Raw genomic sequence first — 15,800 nt, 5'->3', positions numbered from 1 at the left:
TGTACAATTCTACAACCAAGATATTCGGCAATTTTTTGTTTACATTTTAATTAACTGCACCAAATGCACCATAGTTGAATATTTACGTCATCATTGTATACAGACCTATATTAAAAATAGACTGATACTAAAATGTGCATTATTCGATACGATTATAAAGAGGCGATCAGCCAGAGCCATTTTACGCTGTCAAAGCTAAAAAACTAAACGCTCATATTGGCAAAATACAAGCATTGTGACTCACTCCATAAGTAATCGCAATTTTTAGTAATCCGTGTTTAGAGAAAAGAATTACCGGTTAAGATTTTTATGTTAAATATTTTGGCTTCTGATGAAACTTTTTATTAAAATATTTCGATTTCAAAATTTTGCTTAATAAATATTTGATGGGAAAAGTTAGGTAGCAACTTTTACAGAAGAAATACACATATAATTTTTTCTTGAAGGAAGATAACCTAGTTGTAAGACGCTTAGAGTTGTAAGACGTACTTTACAATTTCATATAACATCTATATCTCTTACTTAGATGCATTGCTTAACGCATATACTCTGTCATACTCGTGGTGCGTCTATGCCTAGATGTAAACTGAACGATTAGTATATTATCTCTCTATGGAGTATTGCCCGAAGAGAAAAAATCACCCGTGAAAAAGCTTGTGATATTGAGCGGATAAAAATCGGAGGAAGGTTCTTAATTCATTTGGCTTCTGTTTAAAAGAAATTGTAATTAAATAAGAAAAAAAAATTTGTTGATGAATTAATTAATTTTTTATTGGCTTTTCTTTCTCTACAGGTGGTTCAGTAACTCTATAGGTAGCATTTTTTCTAGTACTCATTACACCATGTTTTCCTCTCATATGCTTAATGTAATTTGAGGAATTTGTAAAATGGTGATTACATTCTAAACACGCATAAGGCCGTTCGCCGGTATGTTGTCTAACATGGACCTAAAAATATTATACATTTTATTTTACATGTTTCGAATTGTACCAATTATTTTATAGGTTTCATAGTTAAATATTAACCTGTAACAATTGTTTTGTTCTAAAAGCTTTATGGCAATATTCACATGCGTACGCCAACACTCCAGTATGTACTGACGAGTGCAAAGATAATGATTCTTTCCTATGAAACCGTTTTCCACATACTTCACATGCGTGTCGTTTCTCATCGCTGTGAACTTGCAAATGAACTTTTAATAATCGTTGCGTTTTAAATGTTCGCTGACAATGTTCACAACAGAATGGCTTGTCATCAGAGTGTACAGTGCTCACATGATATTTTAATGAACTATTTATTAAAAATGTTTTACCACATTGATCACAAGTGAAATCCTTTTCACCTGCAACATTAACCATTTACGTGAATAACAGAAATTAATCATGATCGAATTAAAGGAGCGGCAGAGGAAGTGGAGGTCGAATGGAGTGTTTATTCGAAAATTTTCAGCGACGAAGTTTTAAACCTCGAACGTTTTTCCTTGTGTAATAAAAGCTCTAGTACTGAACTAAAAATTTATTTAAATTATTTTGTAAACTAATAGTTTACGGAATCGAATTAAGTACATAGTCACTGTACATCTCGACACTGCACAATCTCAAGTCGGGGATATACTTTTCTTTATATTTAGATATTTCTGCCACAATTAAGAGCCATGCCAATAACAAATTAATATTTAAGTTCCCATGGAATTGAATACTTTGGGAGGTTGAATTTAAGTTGGGAATTTTCATTCCGTGTGTGAACAGTACTCAACAACCAATGAGCATGCTGACTTAATTTTTTTATCACTTCAGGTGAAGAATTGTCACTGCACGGACAGAAAAGTGAAGTAGGTTTTTGAAAATCTTTAGAAGTACGCAAAAAATGAACGTTTAAAATTTCTAATTAAACAAAGAGGAAGATATAGGTAAATGACGTCATTGTTCTATATCACCATAGAGATACGTTTAAACTTTGTTTTGCTAAAAGGAGATGGACAACAATCTTTGAGTGCTAATAACTTCTTTCGTTTTTTAATCAATTTTAATTTTACTTTCAAACTTTGACATAGTATCGAGTGTAGTTTTACATTCTTATGCGTAATATAGCAAATTCGACATCAGGCAACTGCCGTATTCAAGTCTTCTGCCGCCCCTAATATTTATAATATTGTACCTAAATGAATTTTCTTATGATATAAAAGACCAGACTTGGTGTTTAATTTTTTATCACAAAATTCGCATTCATATTTACGCTTTGAAATCACTTGGTGTGTTCGTAAATGTACTCGTAAAGTGTTTGAAGTTTTATAAATTTTTCCACATTTTGGGCACGTACACCTTTTCACGGTTGTATGAGTTTCTAAATGATCTTTATAAAGTTTACTACGATGGAAATATCGTGAGCATAAATGACATCTAAAAATATTATGTTTTTAAAAAAATTTATAATTATACAGTGTGTCGCATTTAGACATCCTCATTATTTCATTATTTATAGGAATATCGATTTGAAATTTTGCACAGTTATACAGGTGATGAGTAACATTTTTTAAGATACTTAACCGAAATCAGAACTTTAAACTCAGCCTACTACAAATAGCGCTTCTTTACCTCTACACTCCATGGTTCGAACCAAGAACATATATATGTAAACATCGCTTCCTCTCTCGTTCGAGAGAAAGACAGCTTCTAAATAAATTTAGCCACGGGCGCATTTAGCTCGGCATAGGAGCTTCACGTTCTTGTTATATGAGTTCGTGATTCACAATTTATACTTTCGAAGTATCTGATAATTGTGACATACATCCTTCATATCATACATCACGTGACCCTCTTTGGCCAGTGATATTCGTGTATTTTATCACCTGATTTTTACAACTAAATATTATAAAATAAATTTTTATCTAAATAATTTCGAATTTTACACAAACTATTTCCGGTAAAATTGAACAAAGACACAAAAGCTCGTGTATTTGCATAATTTTAATTAATTATATTTCTGAAACGGTACGGTAAAAAAAATTAATTTTTTTTTCTCAATATAGGGATATATGATCTCAGAAATTCTAAAAAATAGTAGTTAACTGTGATCCTCGATACTGCTATAGTACCTTAAATAGAACATACTTAAATTTAAATTTATTCCTATGTGATCCGACATGCCGTTTGAAAGTGTCGTACAATTCATAAACTTTTGAACATTCTGTACAACTGTAAATTGGATTTTGTTTGTGATCGTTTTTAAAATGGTTACGAAATTCTTCTACAGACGTGTAAATTGTTTCACATAAAATGCATTTCCATTTGTATAGTTTCCATTCTAAAAGCAATTATTTTTAGTTTATTTATCTAACTCTTATAATAGTCTAAGTATTTAAAATACCATCTTTAATTTGTCGTATTAATTCACTCCGTTCAGCTCTTTGTTTAGCTGTATCCGGATCTAAAGTTACGGCTGTTTTACCATCTACAAGAAATTAAACGTATTTTTTATTTGAGTTTTAATAAGAATTCTGTTTAAAAAATCTTACTTTTCCTCGGAATTCGATCTCCTTTTCTTCGTTTTCTTTCACAGCGTTTTTTACTAGACTTCTAAAAGAAAGTAAGTATTAATAGTCTTCGGAGATTATAAAAATTATCAACATTCATTACCTACATTATTTAATCCAGTAGTTTTTGTTTGTACCTTACTTCTAATGAGATCTTCATCTAAAAATCCAATAAAATTAAAAGGATAAACTACTATCAAATTTAAACTGTCCAAACCTTCATTAATTGATACATCATCCTCATAGTCATTTAATACTGATTGTACATATTGATACGAATCATTTTCAGATTCAGGAAATTTGGTTTTTAAATTTGTTTTCTTCTCTGCAATTGAATTTAATAAACATTGTTGCGCTTTCTTTACAAGTTCCTGAAATTCATACGTAGACCCAACTTTGTCACAGCACAATAAACAAACATTGTTGGGTAATTGTGTGTTAACAAAATTTAAATTTAAGCATTGTTGTATTTTCAATTCTAAATTTAAATTAATCGCTTCTTCTTCTTTAATATTTATTAATTCATTTGCTAATTTCCATTCAGCACAGAGTCGGCATTGTAAAGATTGTAAATAAGCATTCATTATTTTAAAAGTTTATTTTGAAATTTGTTGTTATTATTTTTTTAGGATTGTTATCAGCTCGTGCAATTCTTCAACCAAAATATTTGTGTATTTATTATTCTGTGCGTTCAGACCGTTAAGTGTACTTGCAGAGACCGTTCAGACTGATTCATTAATGTTTCTCTACAAATGTCAGACCCGACGGAAACTTCAGTTCAGTGTTGTGAAAAAAGAAATTGGAACTAATAATGTTTATTGGTTTGATAATAAGTAAACGAAGTTTTAGTTCAGAGCAATAGATATAAATTCAAACACTTCCGTAAAAGGGATGGTTAGACATCTTTGTAATCCATGCATTTCTATGCAAAATAGATAAGAGTAGGGGATATTTCACTGAAGTATAGATGGACCTTTAATAATTGAGATATGTCATGATCCTATCCTCTTTGTGTCATGGTTCTCATGATAAACTGTAAATGTGAATAATTGCGTTATATTATGGCGAATGCAAAATGATCAATCAATGTATATTAAAATTATTGCAAATTTGTGTGCTATTTGGTACTATTTGTGTGATATTTGGTAAGCTATTTTTGTTTCGAAGGCTCTTCTGAATAATTGCGTTTTTATAGTTTCATAGTTTGTTTACTTGTTTTAATATAAAAAACACATTGCTTTTATACCAGGCGTTTAACCAACTTTGTATAAACTCATATGATGGAAAAACTGTTTTCACACTAATTTCTAGGTCATATAATCATCTAGATTCATGAAATAATAATTTCTAATCAGAAATTTATCAAAAATTTTTGAATCATTCATCAAATTATTGAAATTTATTTTCCACTACTAACCTAAGAACGGGTCATTTGACACGACAGAACAAAGGAAAATTTTCAGTGGCGACGATCTTTATTCTTTAGAGATTTTGCACCCCCATGTTTCAATAAGCTACCTTTTTTTAATCGTGAATGCTCAAGACGTACGCATTATGTTCCGTTAATGAGCTCGCGATAAGAATTTTTTTGCTTATGATCATTTGTAGTTATTTGATGATACATCAAATATTAAAATTATATTAATAATAAACAGGTACATAAAATTGATAAAAACCATTTATTATATAAATTTTTATACAATATTCTTTTTTATTTGTTTAAAATGATTTATTTTTTCTTTTTTATTGAAGATGAAGATTTAATTTTAACAACATCACTACCACCACCGCTTGAAGTGGGTTTACCACTCGATGAAAATTGAATATTTGTTGTAGAAACACTTTGAAGAGAGCTAAATGATCTAGCTGCATTATAAATTGAATTTGTTGTTTCACTTGTAGTTGATTGATTGATTGATTGATCTGCAGACATGGGTGGTGGTAAACTTAATTGCGATAAACGTCTTGGAATTGGCCGAAATCTTTCTATACCGGGCAGTGAAATTCGATAATAGTCACATAAACGTGTAATATTTGGACTCGTCTCTAGATGTCGTATGTTTAATTCAAGTATTTGTTGCATTGCACTTTGATTATTTTCGATTAAATTACGTACTGAAATTTCTCTCTAGAAATAAAAAATTAAAATTAATTTTTGCTTGATCGTACAATCAAAATATGGACTAGTCGCACTAATAGAAGTCCGATGTTTAATATCGGGCCCCGAAATTTAATAGTGCAATTTTATTAGAAATGCACTTTTTTTTGCCCTTTAAAAACGACAAAATAACGGAAAAAAGTTTTGTTTCGAAATTTAATTAAACTTGGTATAGCGTTGGTTAAAGTGAGGTCGAATATTTGAATAAGTTTACATAATAGTAAATGATAAAATTTATTTTACCTCAAATGGTTGCTGTAGAGTGGGTCGAACTTTCGCAGACAACCTGCTCAACGTACGTCTTGCTCTTGTTAAACGATCTTCTTGAAGAGAAATATCTTTCTCGCTTGCTGCTAAATCATTTTCAAGACGACTATTTAAAAAAATGAAATTTAACGGTTAGTAAATTTTATGATACGGTTCCATGAGTGTACAAAAAACGAGAAAGAGAGGATAAATAGAATTTGTATGCTTACGATTTTTCGTTATAAAATTTTAGTAAATGATCATCTACAATTTTCATTTCTCCTGTTAAGTTCTCGATTATTTTGCAACACTCAATTTGCTTCCTTTGCGTTGCACGTAATTTTTTCAGTAAACAATAATGCTCTTGTTCGATTTTTTTAAATTCTTCTTCCTCTGGCCCTACAATTATAAAATTAATAGATTATTAGTATTATTATTTCGTAAACAGCCTCTCTTTCACAACTCAGCTTTCTCAAGTTACGGAATCCTATTCTGTTAATAGATTCTTGCGATCTACAGATAAGAAAAAACTGAATGAATAGAAGTTTTACCAGCCTACGTACTAGACCCGGTAAAATCCGTCATTGATCATGAATAATTTTCGGATGGAAAATTTTTGCAGGATTCCGTCTCAAAAATGTCTCTTGAACGTAAAAGTGCAGGTTGTCGGTTGGCAACCCGGTAGGGTATTGTTTAAACTAATTTTTCTTAAACGAATAAATAATATTGACCGAATTGCTTCGGAAAAATTTTTCTTATAATTTGGGTCAAAATTAACAAAATATGTTCTAAGACATTTTTCTCTAAACCCTCCAGTTTTCAAGTAAAAAAATCGTAAACTCAATAACATCCTGAAAAAATGTTTGACCTAATTGCATTTTAAGTGCTTGATTGTTAAATGTTAAGAGTACGCACAAAAAATCACCCAAGAATAACGATTTTCTGTTCTATACATGTTAAAAAAGATGGACTCTCACTAATCGAATAAAGTCAAATTAACAGAAAAGTTCGAAAAATTGCATTTTCACAACGCCCCCCCCCCCCCCCCGAAAATTGATAAATTTTCCATATCTAAAAGGGGAATCATTAGCCTTCTCAATTGTGCTCTAGTAAGTTTAAAGCGAGCAGAGTCGATTGAGCTAGTTGTGGTTATACACAGTTTTTCCCTGCGCAAAGTCCCAGTAATCAAGATGGGTTTGTCATAGCCATTCCTTGTAAATTACGGAACATCTTGCTACAGGAATGATAGGCTCATATGGAAGGGGCATTTGAGACGACTTCTGTCGTGCTAATAGCCTCCGATGCTTAATTTCCTCTAAAGTCACAGTGGCCCGATTTTCTACTAGAAAAAAAGGAATTCGTGTGTGGTTAGAATTATTGCAAAGTAATCGTAAAACGAGCTATATTAAACATTGACCTGCTTCTTCAACAGGATGTAAACTCATTTTAAATTTATCATTACTGATATTGACCAGCTTTAATGTATTTTCCATTGCAACAATTTCCTGTTCAGCTTGTTTTACTTTTAAATCCCATTCATCACCCTCTTGTTGTAATAACACTCGCTCCTGAGTCTTTTTTAATTTGAAGTATGTTGGTGATAGAGGTTTTCCGTCATCATCAGTACCTAACAGTGATACTTGGTATTCGAATCTGAAAAGTGATTTGCATGTATTGTAAATTTTATGGCTCAAGTAAAAGTTGGAAGTTGAATAAACATAAAGAGTGTGTGTATTTATATACTTTTTTTTGTACTGTTCATTTTTTAGTAAACGTTCTTGAATTTCACCACGCAAATTTGATTTATCTTCTAGTAAATTACGTTTACGTAACGCTAAAACATCTCTTTCCATTCCAATTTCGATCTGTCGTTCTTTCATTGCCTGTAAAAAGTTCGAATTCAAATTATTATTGCTATCATAGATTGGAGAATTTCTCATAGTAAGCAAAGGCCACACCACAGAGAATAGAAGTAGAAAGAGTGCCAAAATAAACGCAACCAAGAAGAAAGGAGGGTCATGAATGAGACTAATCAAGTGTCGAAAGATGTGTGAACGGTTGGGGTGTCAGAATGTGGCAATGGTGTTAAGAATTGGATTCAATCCAGACGTTTAGGTTAGCCAAGACTTATTTCAGGCTGGTAAGTCTCTAAATACGGAATAATTTCTATATATTATTTCTCAAAGATGTTTTATTCTGGTATTTTTAACTTCATCAATTTTAATGAATGTGGTATCATTTCACCAATAGTCTACAGTACAGAATGGGTATGTTTTCGTGAATAACACTCTTACGAAACTTCGTGAGTTGCTTCATTCCGGTGTAACCTACAACGTTTACATTTACGAAAACTTTGAAATAGGGAATATTCATGTAACTTTATATTTATTTTTTTACCCCCAACATGTCGGAAAAACGAGAGTATGAAAATTTATCAACTACAACTGGCTAATTTTTACAGAAATGTTTAGTAAATATTAGTAAAAGTAAAAAAGTTACAAAGACTTAAACATGTCAATTTAACGATTAAATGTTTTATTACCAACTCTCTCGTTTTTTATTTTTACTTTATTATATTATAGATAGAATAAAGTATTGTGATCGAAAAAAAAAATCGATATCGGGGTTTCAACGGAAATACACCTTTTGAGGGTCCCTGATTCCAAAAAAGTGGTTTTTAAAAAATTTTGCTTCCGTCGGTATGTCGGTATGTCTGTTACCAAGCTGAAGCCTTCAATTTTCAACGGATTTTTCTCAAACTCGGTACATGGGTTCAGTTTGGTCATAATTCCAGACGATTTTTTCCTTAGGCCTTTTTTTAAGGGTACTTTCCTCTAAGCCAAAACAGGATTTTTGGGGTTTTCTGAAAAACGGCTCTAACGATTTCAATTAAACTGGGCACAAGGCTAGACTTTAAGGTGTTCCTAGGATTGGTATAAGCCACATATCCGGGAAAATTTGAGAAGGCCACACCCTAGGGAAAACATTTCAAAATACAGGAAAATGGGATTTTCTAGGGAGAGGCTGAGGGGACAGCAGTGAAACTTCGTATCAGGGTTTATATTAACTAGGTCCTAGGTGTGATATAACTACTCTCTGGGACTCCTTCCCCTGGAGCCGTGGAGCCAAAATGAAAGAATATAATTGGCTGCTTTAAATCAAAATATTACAAGAATAATATATCAATTTTATAATATAATAAAGTCTTGTCCGATGATTCGGACCATTTATTTCAATCTCTGAGGCAATTCGCTTAGCTAACGCAGCTCTTACGCTACGAATTTTTACTTTGATCCCTATTTAAAATGATCCTTCTCAACCTCTACCCCCATATATTACATGTATTAAACTGTATATTTATTAAAAACCTACCGTTTCCATTTCAATGCGTTGTTTTTCTAAAGTGTACAACGAATCGTCAATATTATCTAAATGTTTTTGAGCTTGCATTACTCGCAATCTTAAAATATTCTCTTCCACTTGTTTTTCCTGACTACGTATTTGACCAGCTTTTACTTGTCGTTTGCCACCTTCAACCATTTTTAGTTCTTTATGTAATGTTTCTTGCTGTAAGATTATAAACAACAAAATAATTTTACAGTTTGATTTAAAATGTAAACACATTTTCGAGAAACGTTTTTTCAAATAACTCACCAATTTTGCCAATTCAATATTATCATTAGCAAATTGATAACCGAAACGTCGAATATCATCTTGAACCGATGACATTTGTTTTATTAATGTTTGTTTCATGCTATTTTTCTCTCGTAATACAGCTAGTAGTTCTTGTAATTTTTCTTCCAATTCTTCACTAAACTGATCTAAAAAATTTATTAATAATCTAAATCTAAATTAAATATTTTATTTTTATATTAACATTGCTCTTAATGTATTTGTGGAACCCTATTCGCCCTGTGTATGAGTTTTAATTTTTTTTGAAACATAATAACTTTGGGTCGTATTTTCTAATTTTCGTTTTAGTAAGTCGCTTATACCACTCTTTGGGCCAAATGTGGAAACCCTGAATCCCTTTGATCAGAAATTTGAAAAGTGTGGTCCAAAATTTGTGGTATTACATACTTGATTTATTAAAATAGGATAAAATTTGAGTATGATAGAGCAAAATCAATTTTTTTGGATTTTAATGACGTCATAGAGTATAAAAAAAATTTATTTTTTTGGATATCTTGGTTAAATTTTGTTCGATTTGAATGAAAATTTTTTTGAAACATACTAACTTTGGGTCGTATTTTCTATTTTTCGTGTTAAAAAGTCGCTTATACAACTCCTTGGGCAAAATATGAAAACGATGATATTTAAATTATGAAAAATTTTGCAGTAACGTAAAATTTGACCAGCAATTTGAAAAGTGCGGCTCCCAAAATTAGTGGGATTACATACTTGATTTATTTTCAGTTTTTATTTATATTTAAAATTGCCTTGGTGCTCGTACATTCTTAAAAAGAAATTAAGTTTTACCTTTAGTAGTTCCTTCGATATTTTCAATACGTGCTTCAATTTGTAATATATTATAATCAAAATCATAAACATCTTCCCGTGTAGCTTGTACTTCTCTCTCTAATGCTTTCTCTTGTTTTTCCATAAGCTCAATTCCCAATTTTAAGCCACGTATCTCAATTTGATATGCATCATCAATATCCTGTAGTTTTTTTGCTTGTTGTGATGAACGAAATACAATCTTTTGTAATCGTTCTGTTTCAACTGTTAATGCATTTAAAATACTTTGTGTATTATCAACCATTTTTTGTAATTCACGAGCACGTTCGTTTGTTGACATTTTTTTATTTTTTAAATTTTCTAATTGCTTTGTTAGTTGTTGATTCGTATTATTCGTTTGATTCAATTGTTCTCTTTTATGTGAGATATCGTTTCCAAGTTGTTTACATTTTGTACGGCTTTGATGTAATGTATTTTCTAAACTTGCTAGTTCATATTTTCCAATATGTAATTCTTTCATAACATCACGTACTGTGTTTATAGTATTCATTAGTTTTTCACGGCAACGTGCTGTTTCTTTGGCTAAATCTTGTGTTTGTTTTTCAGTTTCTTTATTATTATTTAATTGATTCACATAGAATGTATTTTGCTCTTCAGTATCTTCAATTTTTTTTGCTAAAGTTCCACGTAATCTTTCGATTTCCTATAATATTCTATCATTATTTCTTTAATGTTTAGAAATTAAATTCGAGAAAATATATAGAGGAGAACAAAGCAACAGCTTACCGGGCAGTTAAAAAGCTTGATTATACAAAAATTAAGTTGGTAGGGGAAAGTGGTGTATAATGATCCCTCAGGGTAAAATGATGTCTCATTGTTTTAAGTGAACCATTAAAGTCATTTAGTATATTTATCAATAGATGGCCTATGGTGATATAAAAATATTTCGACATATGTCGAATAGTTTGGCTATAAATTACATTTTTTCTTAGGGGAATCATTATAGGCCACTTTCCCCTACGCCATGTCACATTAAAAAATGTGAATCAAAATTAGACATTCTGTTACTTAAATTCTTAAACGAGCAGTTTCTCAACGTAAAGTTGTAGATTTTTAACTATTAAAATTTCGGGACCCGTCTATTCAAACCAATATTACCTACATACCATATTGATAAAATGCATATCTTTATGACGCTGTCTTAAATGCTGCACAGTTTCATGCCATTGATTTAATAAATTAGTTCGATCCTTTTTTGCATCCAAATACATTTGATGTGATTTATTTAAGGCCACTTCAATACCATTCGTTTCATTTAATAATTTATCTAATGTACGTTGCCTTAAATCTAATTCTTTATGTAATTTTTGTCGTTTTAATTCTAATTCTTTTGCCTTATTTTGATCTTGTTCTGAAAATTTTTTTATAATGGCATTGTCTTCTTCTGTTTTTAATAATGAATCTTCCCATAATCGAATTGCATCTGTATCATACGATACAGTTTTTTTCAAATCTTCTAAACGTTTGAATAAATTACATAATGTACTTCGTAAATTATTTTCACGATCACCTATATCTTTTTCTTTTCTTTTAAACTAGAACAAACAAATGTATTACGATTTTAGTATGGTCTCGAAATATCGTGAATGTCGAACTCGAAATCTAGTTCATTTTGCAATTGAAGGAAATAATAGCAATACATAAAAGCAGAACCGCAAATGTTTCCCTTGCACTTAGACCAAGGAGTCCTCAGTGTCTTCCTTGAGAAAAACCTGTAACCCGAAGGCAAGATATCTCCAGACAAGAGATGCAATTTTAAGCAAATGAAGCTACAAGATTCTTTTGTTGCCAGACGCCACGTAGAAAGACCCAAACTTCTCCATCGGGATTGCTCCCATCATTGTTGGATTCAAGGCTTTGGACTTAAATATTCTAAACCTGACGCCCTGCAGGTTTCTGTAGGTGCAAACAACATGTATGGAGGTTTCGTTGTCCTACATACAGGCCCTTCAAGTGGGGTCATCAGAGATCTTCATGATAAGAAGGTGGTAGTTTAATCGACAGTGTCTTGTCAAAAGCCCCACCACCCTTCTCAACCGTGTTATAGTAAGTTTCGGGCGAACATAGTCGAATGCCCTAGCTGTGGCCATAAACACTTTGTTCTGTTGCATGCCCTGCGCGAAGTCCCAGTAATAATTGAAGGAAAAGTTTCTGAAATTGCTTCGTTGTACTCGCCATTTTTATACAATTTTCGGCCAAATCCACGTCAAATCGTTAAATAGACACCATTTAAAAAAAATTTTATTTTAGAATTCCGTGAAACTTTATATATGAGGTAATTTTTACTCAAAACATACAAAAATCAGCTTTGTTTAACGTTTGAATGAGTGATTTTTGAGATTTCACTTAAAACTCTGCACAAAAACTTTGATTTCGGATCGATTCTGGAGCTATATCGAAAGGTAGTGATCTAATCATCAAATGATACTTCTAAATAATCCAAAGACATGAAAATCTGGTTGATTTTATAATTGAATTACAAGTTCCTGAAATATCAAATGAAATCTGAACAACTGCCCGCCCAATTGTAAAATGGCCAAGATTTTGGAACTTTTTGGTCCAAAACTAATCTAGAGAATGATTTTTTTACCAAATACCTGGCCAATAATTTCCTATCGATTTTTGCAATTTTTTCACCCCTTTGAAAAAATCGAAAAAATAACAAAATTTTTTTAAATTATGAATTTGATGAAACTTGACTCAAAAAATACAAAAATCGGGTTTATATAACGATTGAGTAACTTTTGGGACGTCATTTAAAATCCTGGTCGAAAAGCTTCTTCGAATCGATTCAGAATACATTACGAAAAATACTCCTCTAATCGTCAAATAAGCTGAGTGTTCATATTATTTGGGTTTTCAGACAGAATCCTTGGGCCTAATTTACTCTTGAAAAATATTTTTATCCAAATTGGAGACAAAAAATCGATAAAATCACACAAAAATTTTTGTTTCGGAATTAGACGATACTTCGCAATATTGGGTAATTTTGGCGCAAAAAATATAAATCCTCATTTAATTGTCAAAAAGATAGCTAAATATAAAAAACGAAAATAAAACACAATATGACACGAAGATAAGGCTAATTTTGAAATTAAACGAAAAGTTTCCGAAAAATTACTTTTCTCGTCTTTTATCTAAGTTGGAGCAAAAAATATCCCTGTTTTTTTTTCTATACGGCAAATAATAATTTTAAGGGAGAATATGATAATAAAGTTACCTCTTTAATATCTTGTGATAATTTACTATGTTCCAAATCTAATACAACCAATTGATCATTTTCAGCTTGTTTTGTACTTCGTTGTGTGGTTAACAATGATGATATTTCAAGTTGTTCTTGTGATAAATGTTTGCTATGATTTTCAAGCTCTTGCCGTTTATTTCGAGTTTGTAATAAATGTGTATTGGCTGCAGCGCGTGCATGTATTAAACGTTCCAATTCTCTTTGTAACTGTTGATTTTCAATTGTTGCAATTGGTAAATGTACGCCAGTATTCCAACCGAGTTCAGATAATACATCATTCATGATCATTGTACTTGAATTGGCTGCGCTTGTTTGCGCCATTTTTACGTTTTCTACAAAAAAAGTGTATGAAAGTTCAATTTCAGGATTTATATTTTGTCGGTGATTTAGTCTGCATAGATTTCAATGTTCTTTGTTCAGTGCCGGATTTACCTTTGAGGCAGCCTAGGTCGCCGCCTATAGAATCCTCCATCCTAAAATAAAATGTCAAAAGGCTCTCGTTGGGGCCCCACGTAGATTTACTAATAATAAAAAAATGGCTGCTTAAGGAGGAGTCCTATCAAAAATCACACCGACAATTATTTTTTACAAAACCATTAGTTTCCAAAAATCGAGGAGGGTTTTATTCCACATAATATAGATCTACGAATTTTTGTAATATGTTACTAATTACATGTATTTTATTTACCCCGCCAACTGGCGATAATAAATCGCACAAATTAATAGTACATTTAATAAGCCGGAAAATGTGGAAAAGTGGTGGAGCAGATCCGATTTCAAAAATTTTTGAAATTGAGAATTTCTAATTTTTTTTTTTATCATTGACACTTCTAGGGGTAGGTTTAATGGGGTTGAAACCATCCTCAATTGCTTTTTAACCTTGAATTTGTGAACATCAGCGAACATAAAAGCACCACAAGAGACAATTTCTGAGGCAAAATTTTGAATTTAATAAATTTTTTGTCTCTGTCACTTCAAGGGTAGTTTTAATGGGGTTGCAACATATTCAGTTGATTTTTAACCTTGATTTCATGATCAACGACCTCAAAAACCATCGGGAGAGGATTTTTGATGTAAAATATTGATTTGTTTTCACTATTACTATTTGGAGTGTTTTGGGGATGGGAAAACTACCCTAATTTTCTCAGTTTTTTTTTGTAATGAGAAGGTTAGTGTAGCTGAATGTTCCTAGAGGCTTAAGGAACACGTACACAAAAAATTTTTGAAATCGGAGCTGTTCCACCACTTTTCCACATTTGATGGTATTTTCCGGCTTATTTATTGTACTATAAAACAGAAAGAATGTTTTCAGTATTTTCAATTTAATATTACCAAATGGCAATACTTGTGCTTATCAGTTGGATAATAAAAATATACAAATTCAAATAAGATAACTGGTAGTTGCAATTGGCGATAATAAGTCCTACTAATTAAAACAGGAAATGGACCCGTTTTCAGTAGTTTCAATTTAGACTACCGGGATACTTATCATTTATCAATATTAGTATGTAAAACAAAGATATTAAAAATGCTCAAAAAAATTAAAATATAATTTAAAAAGTAACTCAAATACTTCTATCAATAATTTTTTGAGAGAAATTACGTTTTGAAGTCGGTGCAAATAAATTTTACGGCTAAAATACAAATCCATTCTTAGTAGGAGATTTACCGATTTAGATAATTTTCGAATGAAATAACGACAAATTTTTCATGATAGAGAGCTTTAATTTGTGGAATTTCATAATATTAATTATCTTATGTGAATAAATAAATTTAAACACTTTAATTTTCGCTTAACCACTTTATTATATTTTATAATGCGACATGTTTCGGATATTACTACGAAAATTAAAGTGTTTTTCACATAACATATTCAACAAAATTGTGTTATTTATATCCATATTCAGTTTTGGTGGTAGGTATTTCGATAAAAGTTTGTTAAAACATTTTTTTACTAACCTGTTGTAACTAATAATAAAAGTAGATGTGTAAATCAATCGTACATAAAATCAAATTCAAAAAATAATCCGCAATCATCTAGTTTTAGCAAAAAAACTACAAATGTCTAATGCATGATAAATAATAAAAAATATCAACAAATC

General features: G+C 31.1%; 2 protein-coding genes across 2 annotated transcripts; both read right to left on the bottom strand.

Moving 5' to 3' along the window:
* Positions 1-761: 761 nt before the first annotated feature.
* Positions 762-4,137, bottom strand: LOC123292940 (zinc finger protein OZF-like). Its single transcript, XM_044873654.1, has 8 exons — positions 3,750-4,137; positions 3,640-3,692; positions 3,515-3,575; positions 3,367-3,450; positions 3,111-3,303; positions 2,158-2,399; positions 1,026-1,342; positions 762-947 (listed from the first exon to the last, which is right to left on the bottom strand). Exons 1-8 carry the CDS (start codon positions 4,114-4,116, stop codon positions 762-764), a joined length of 1,503 nt encoding a protein of 500 aa, XP_044729589.1. The 5' UTR covers positions 4,117-4,137.
* Positions 4,138-4,532: 395 nt separating this feature from the next.
* On the bottom strand, positions 4,533-14,019 carry LOC123292939 (coiled-coil domain-containing protein 39). Its single transcript, XM_044873653.1, has 11 exons — positions 13,675-14,019; positions 11,561-11,989; positions 10,416-11,097; positions 9,591-9,757; positions 9,309-9,503; positions 7,680-7,819; positions 7,354-7,589; positions 6,167-6,335; positions 5,934-6,063; positions 5,307-5,660; positions 4,533-4,565 (listed from the first exon to the last, which is right to left on the bottom strand). Exons 1-11 carry the CDS (start codon positions 14,017-14,019, stop codon positions 4,533-4,535), a joined length of 2,880 nt encoding a protein of 959 aa, XP_044729588.1.
* Positions 14,020-15,800: the final 1,781 nt, after the last annotated feature.

Source organism: Chrysoperla carnea, chromosome 2 (assembly GCF_905475395.1).
Source record: "Chrysoperla carnea chromosome 2, inChrCarn1.1, whole genome shotgun sequence".
NCBI lineage: Eukaryota > Metazoa > Arthropoda > Insecta > Neuroptera > Chrysopidae > Chrysoperla > Chrysoperla carnea.
Note: the sequence above shows the minus strand (reverse complement) of the source record. Positions and strands in the feature narration are given on the sequence as shown.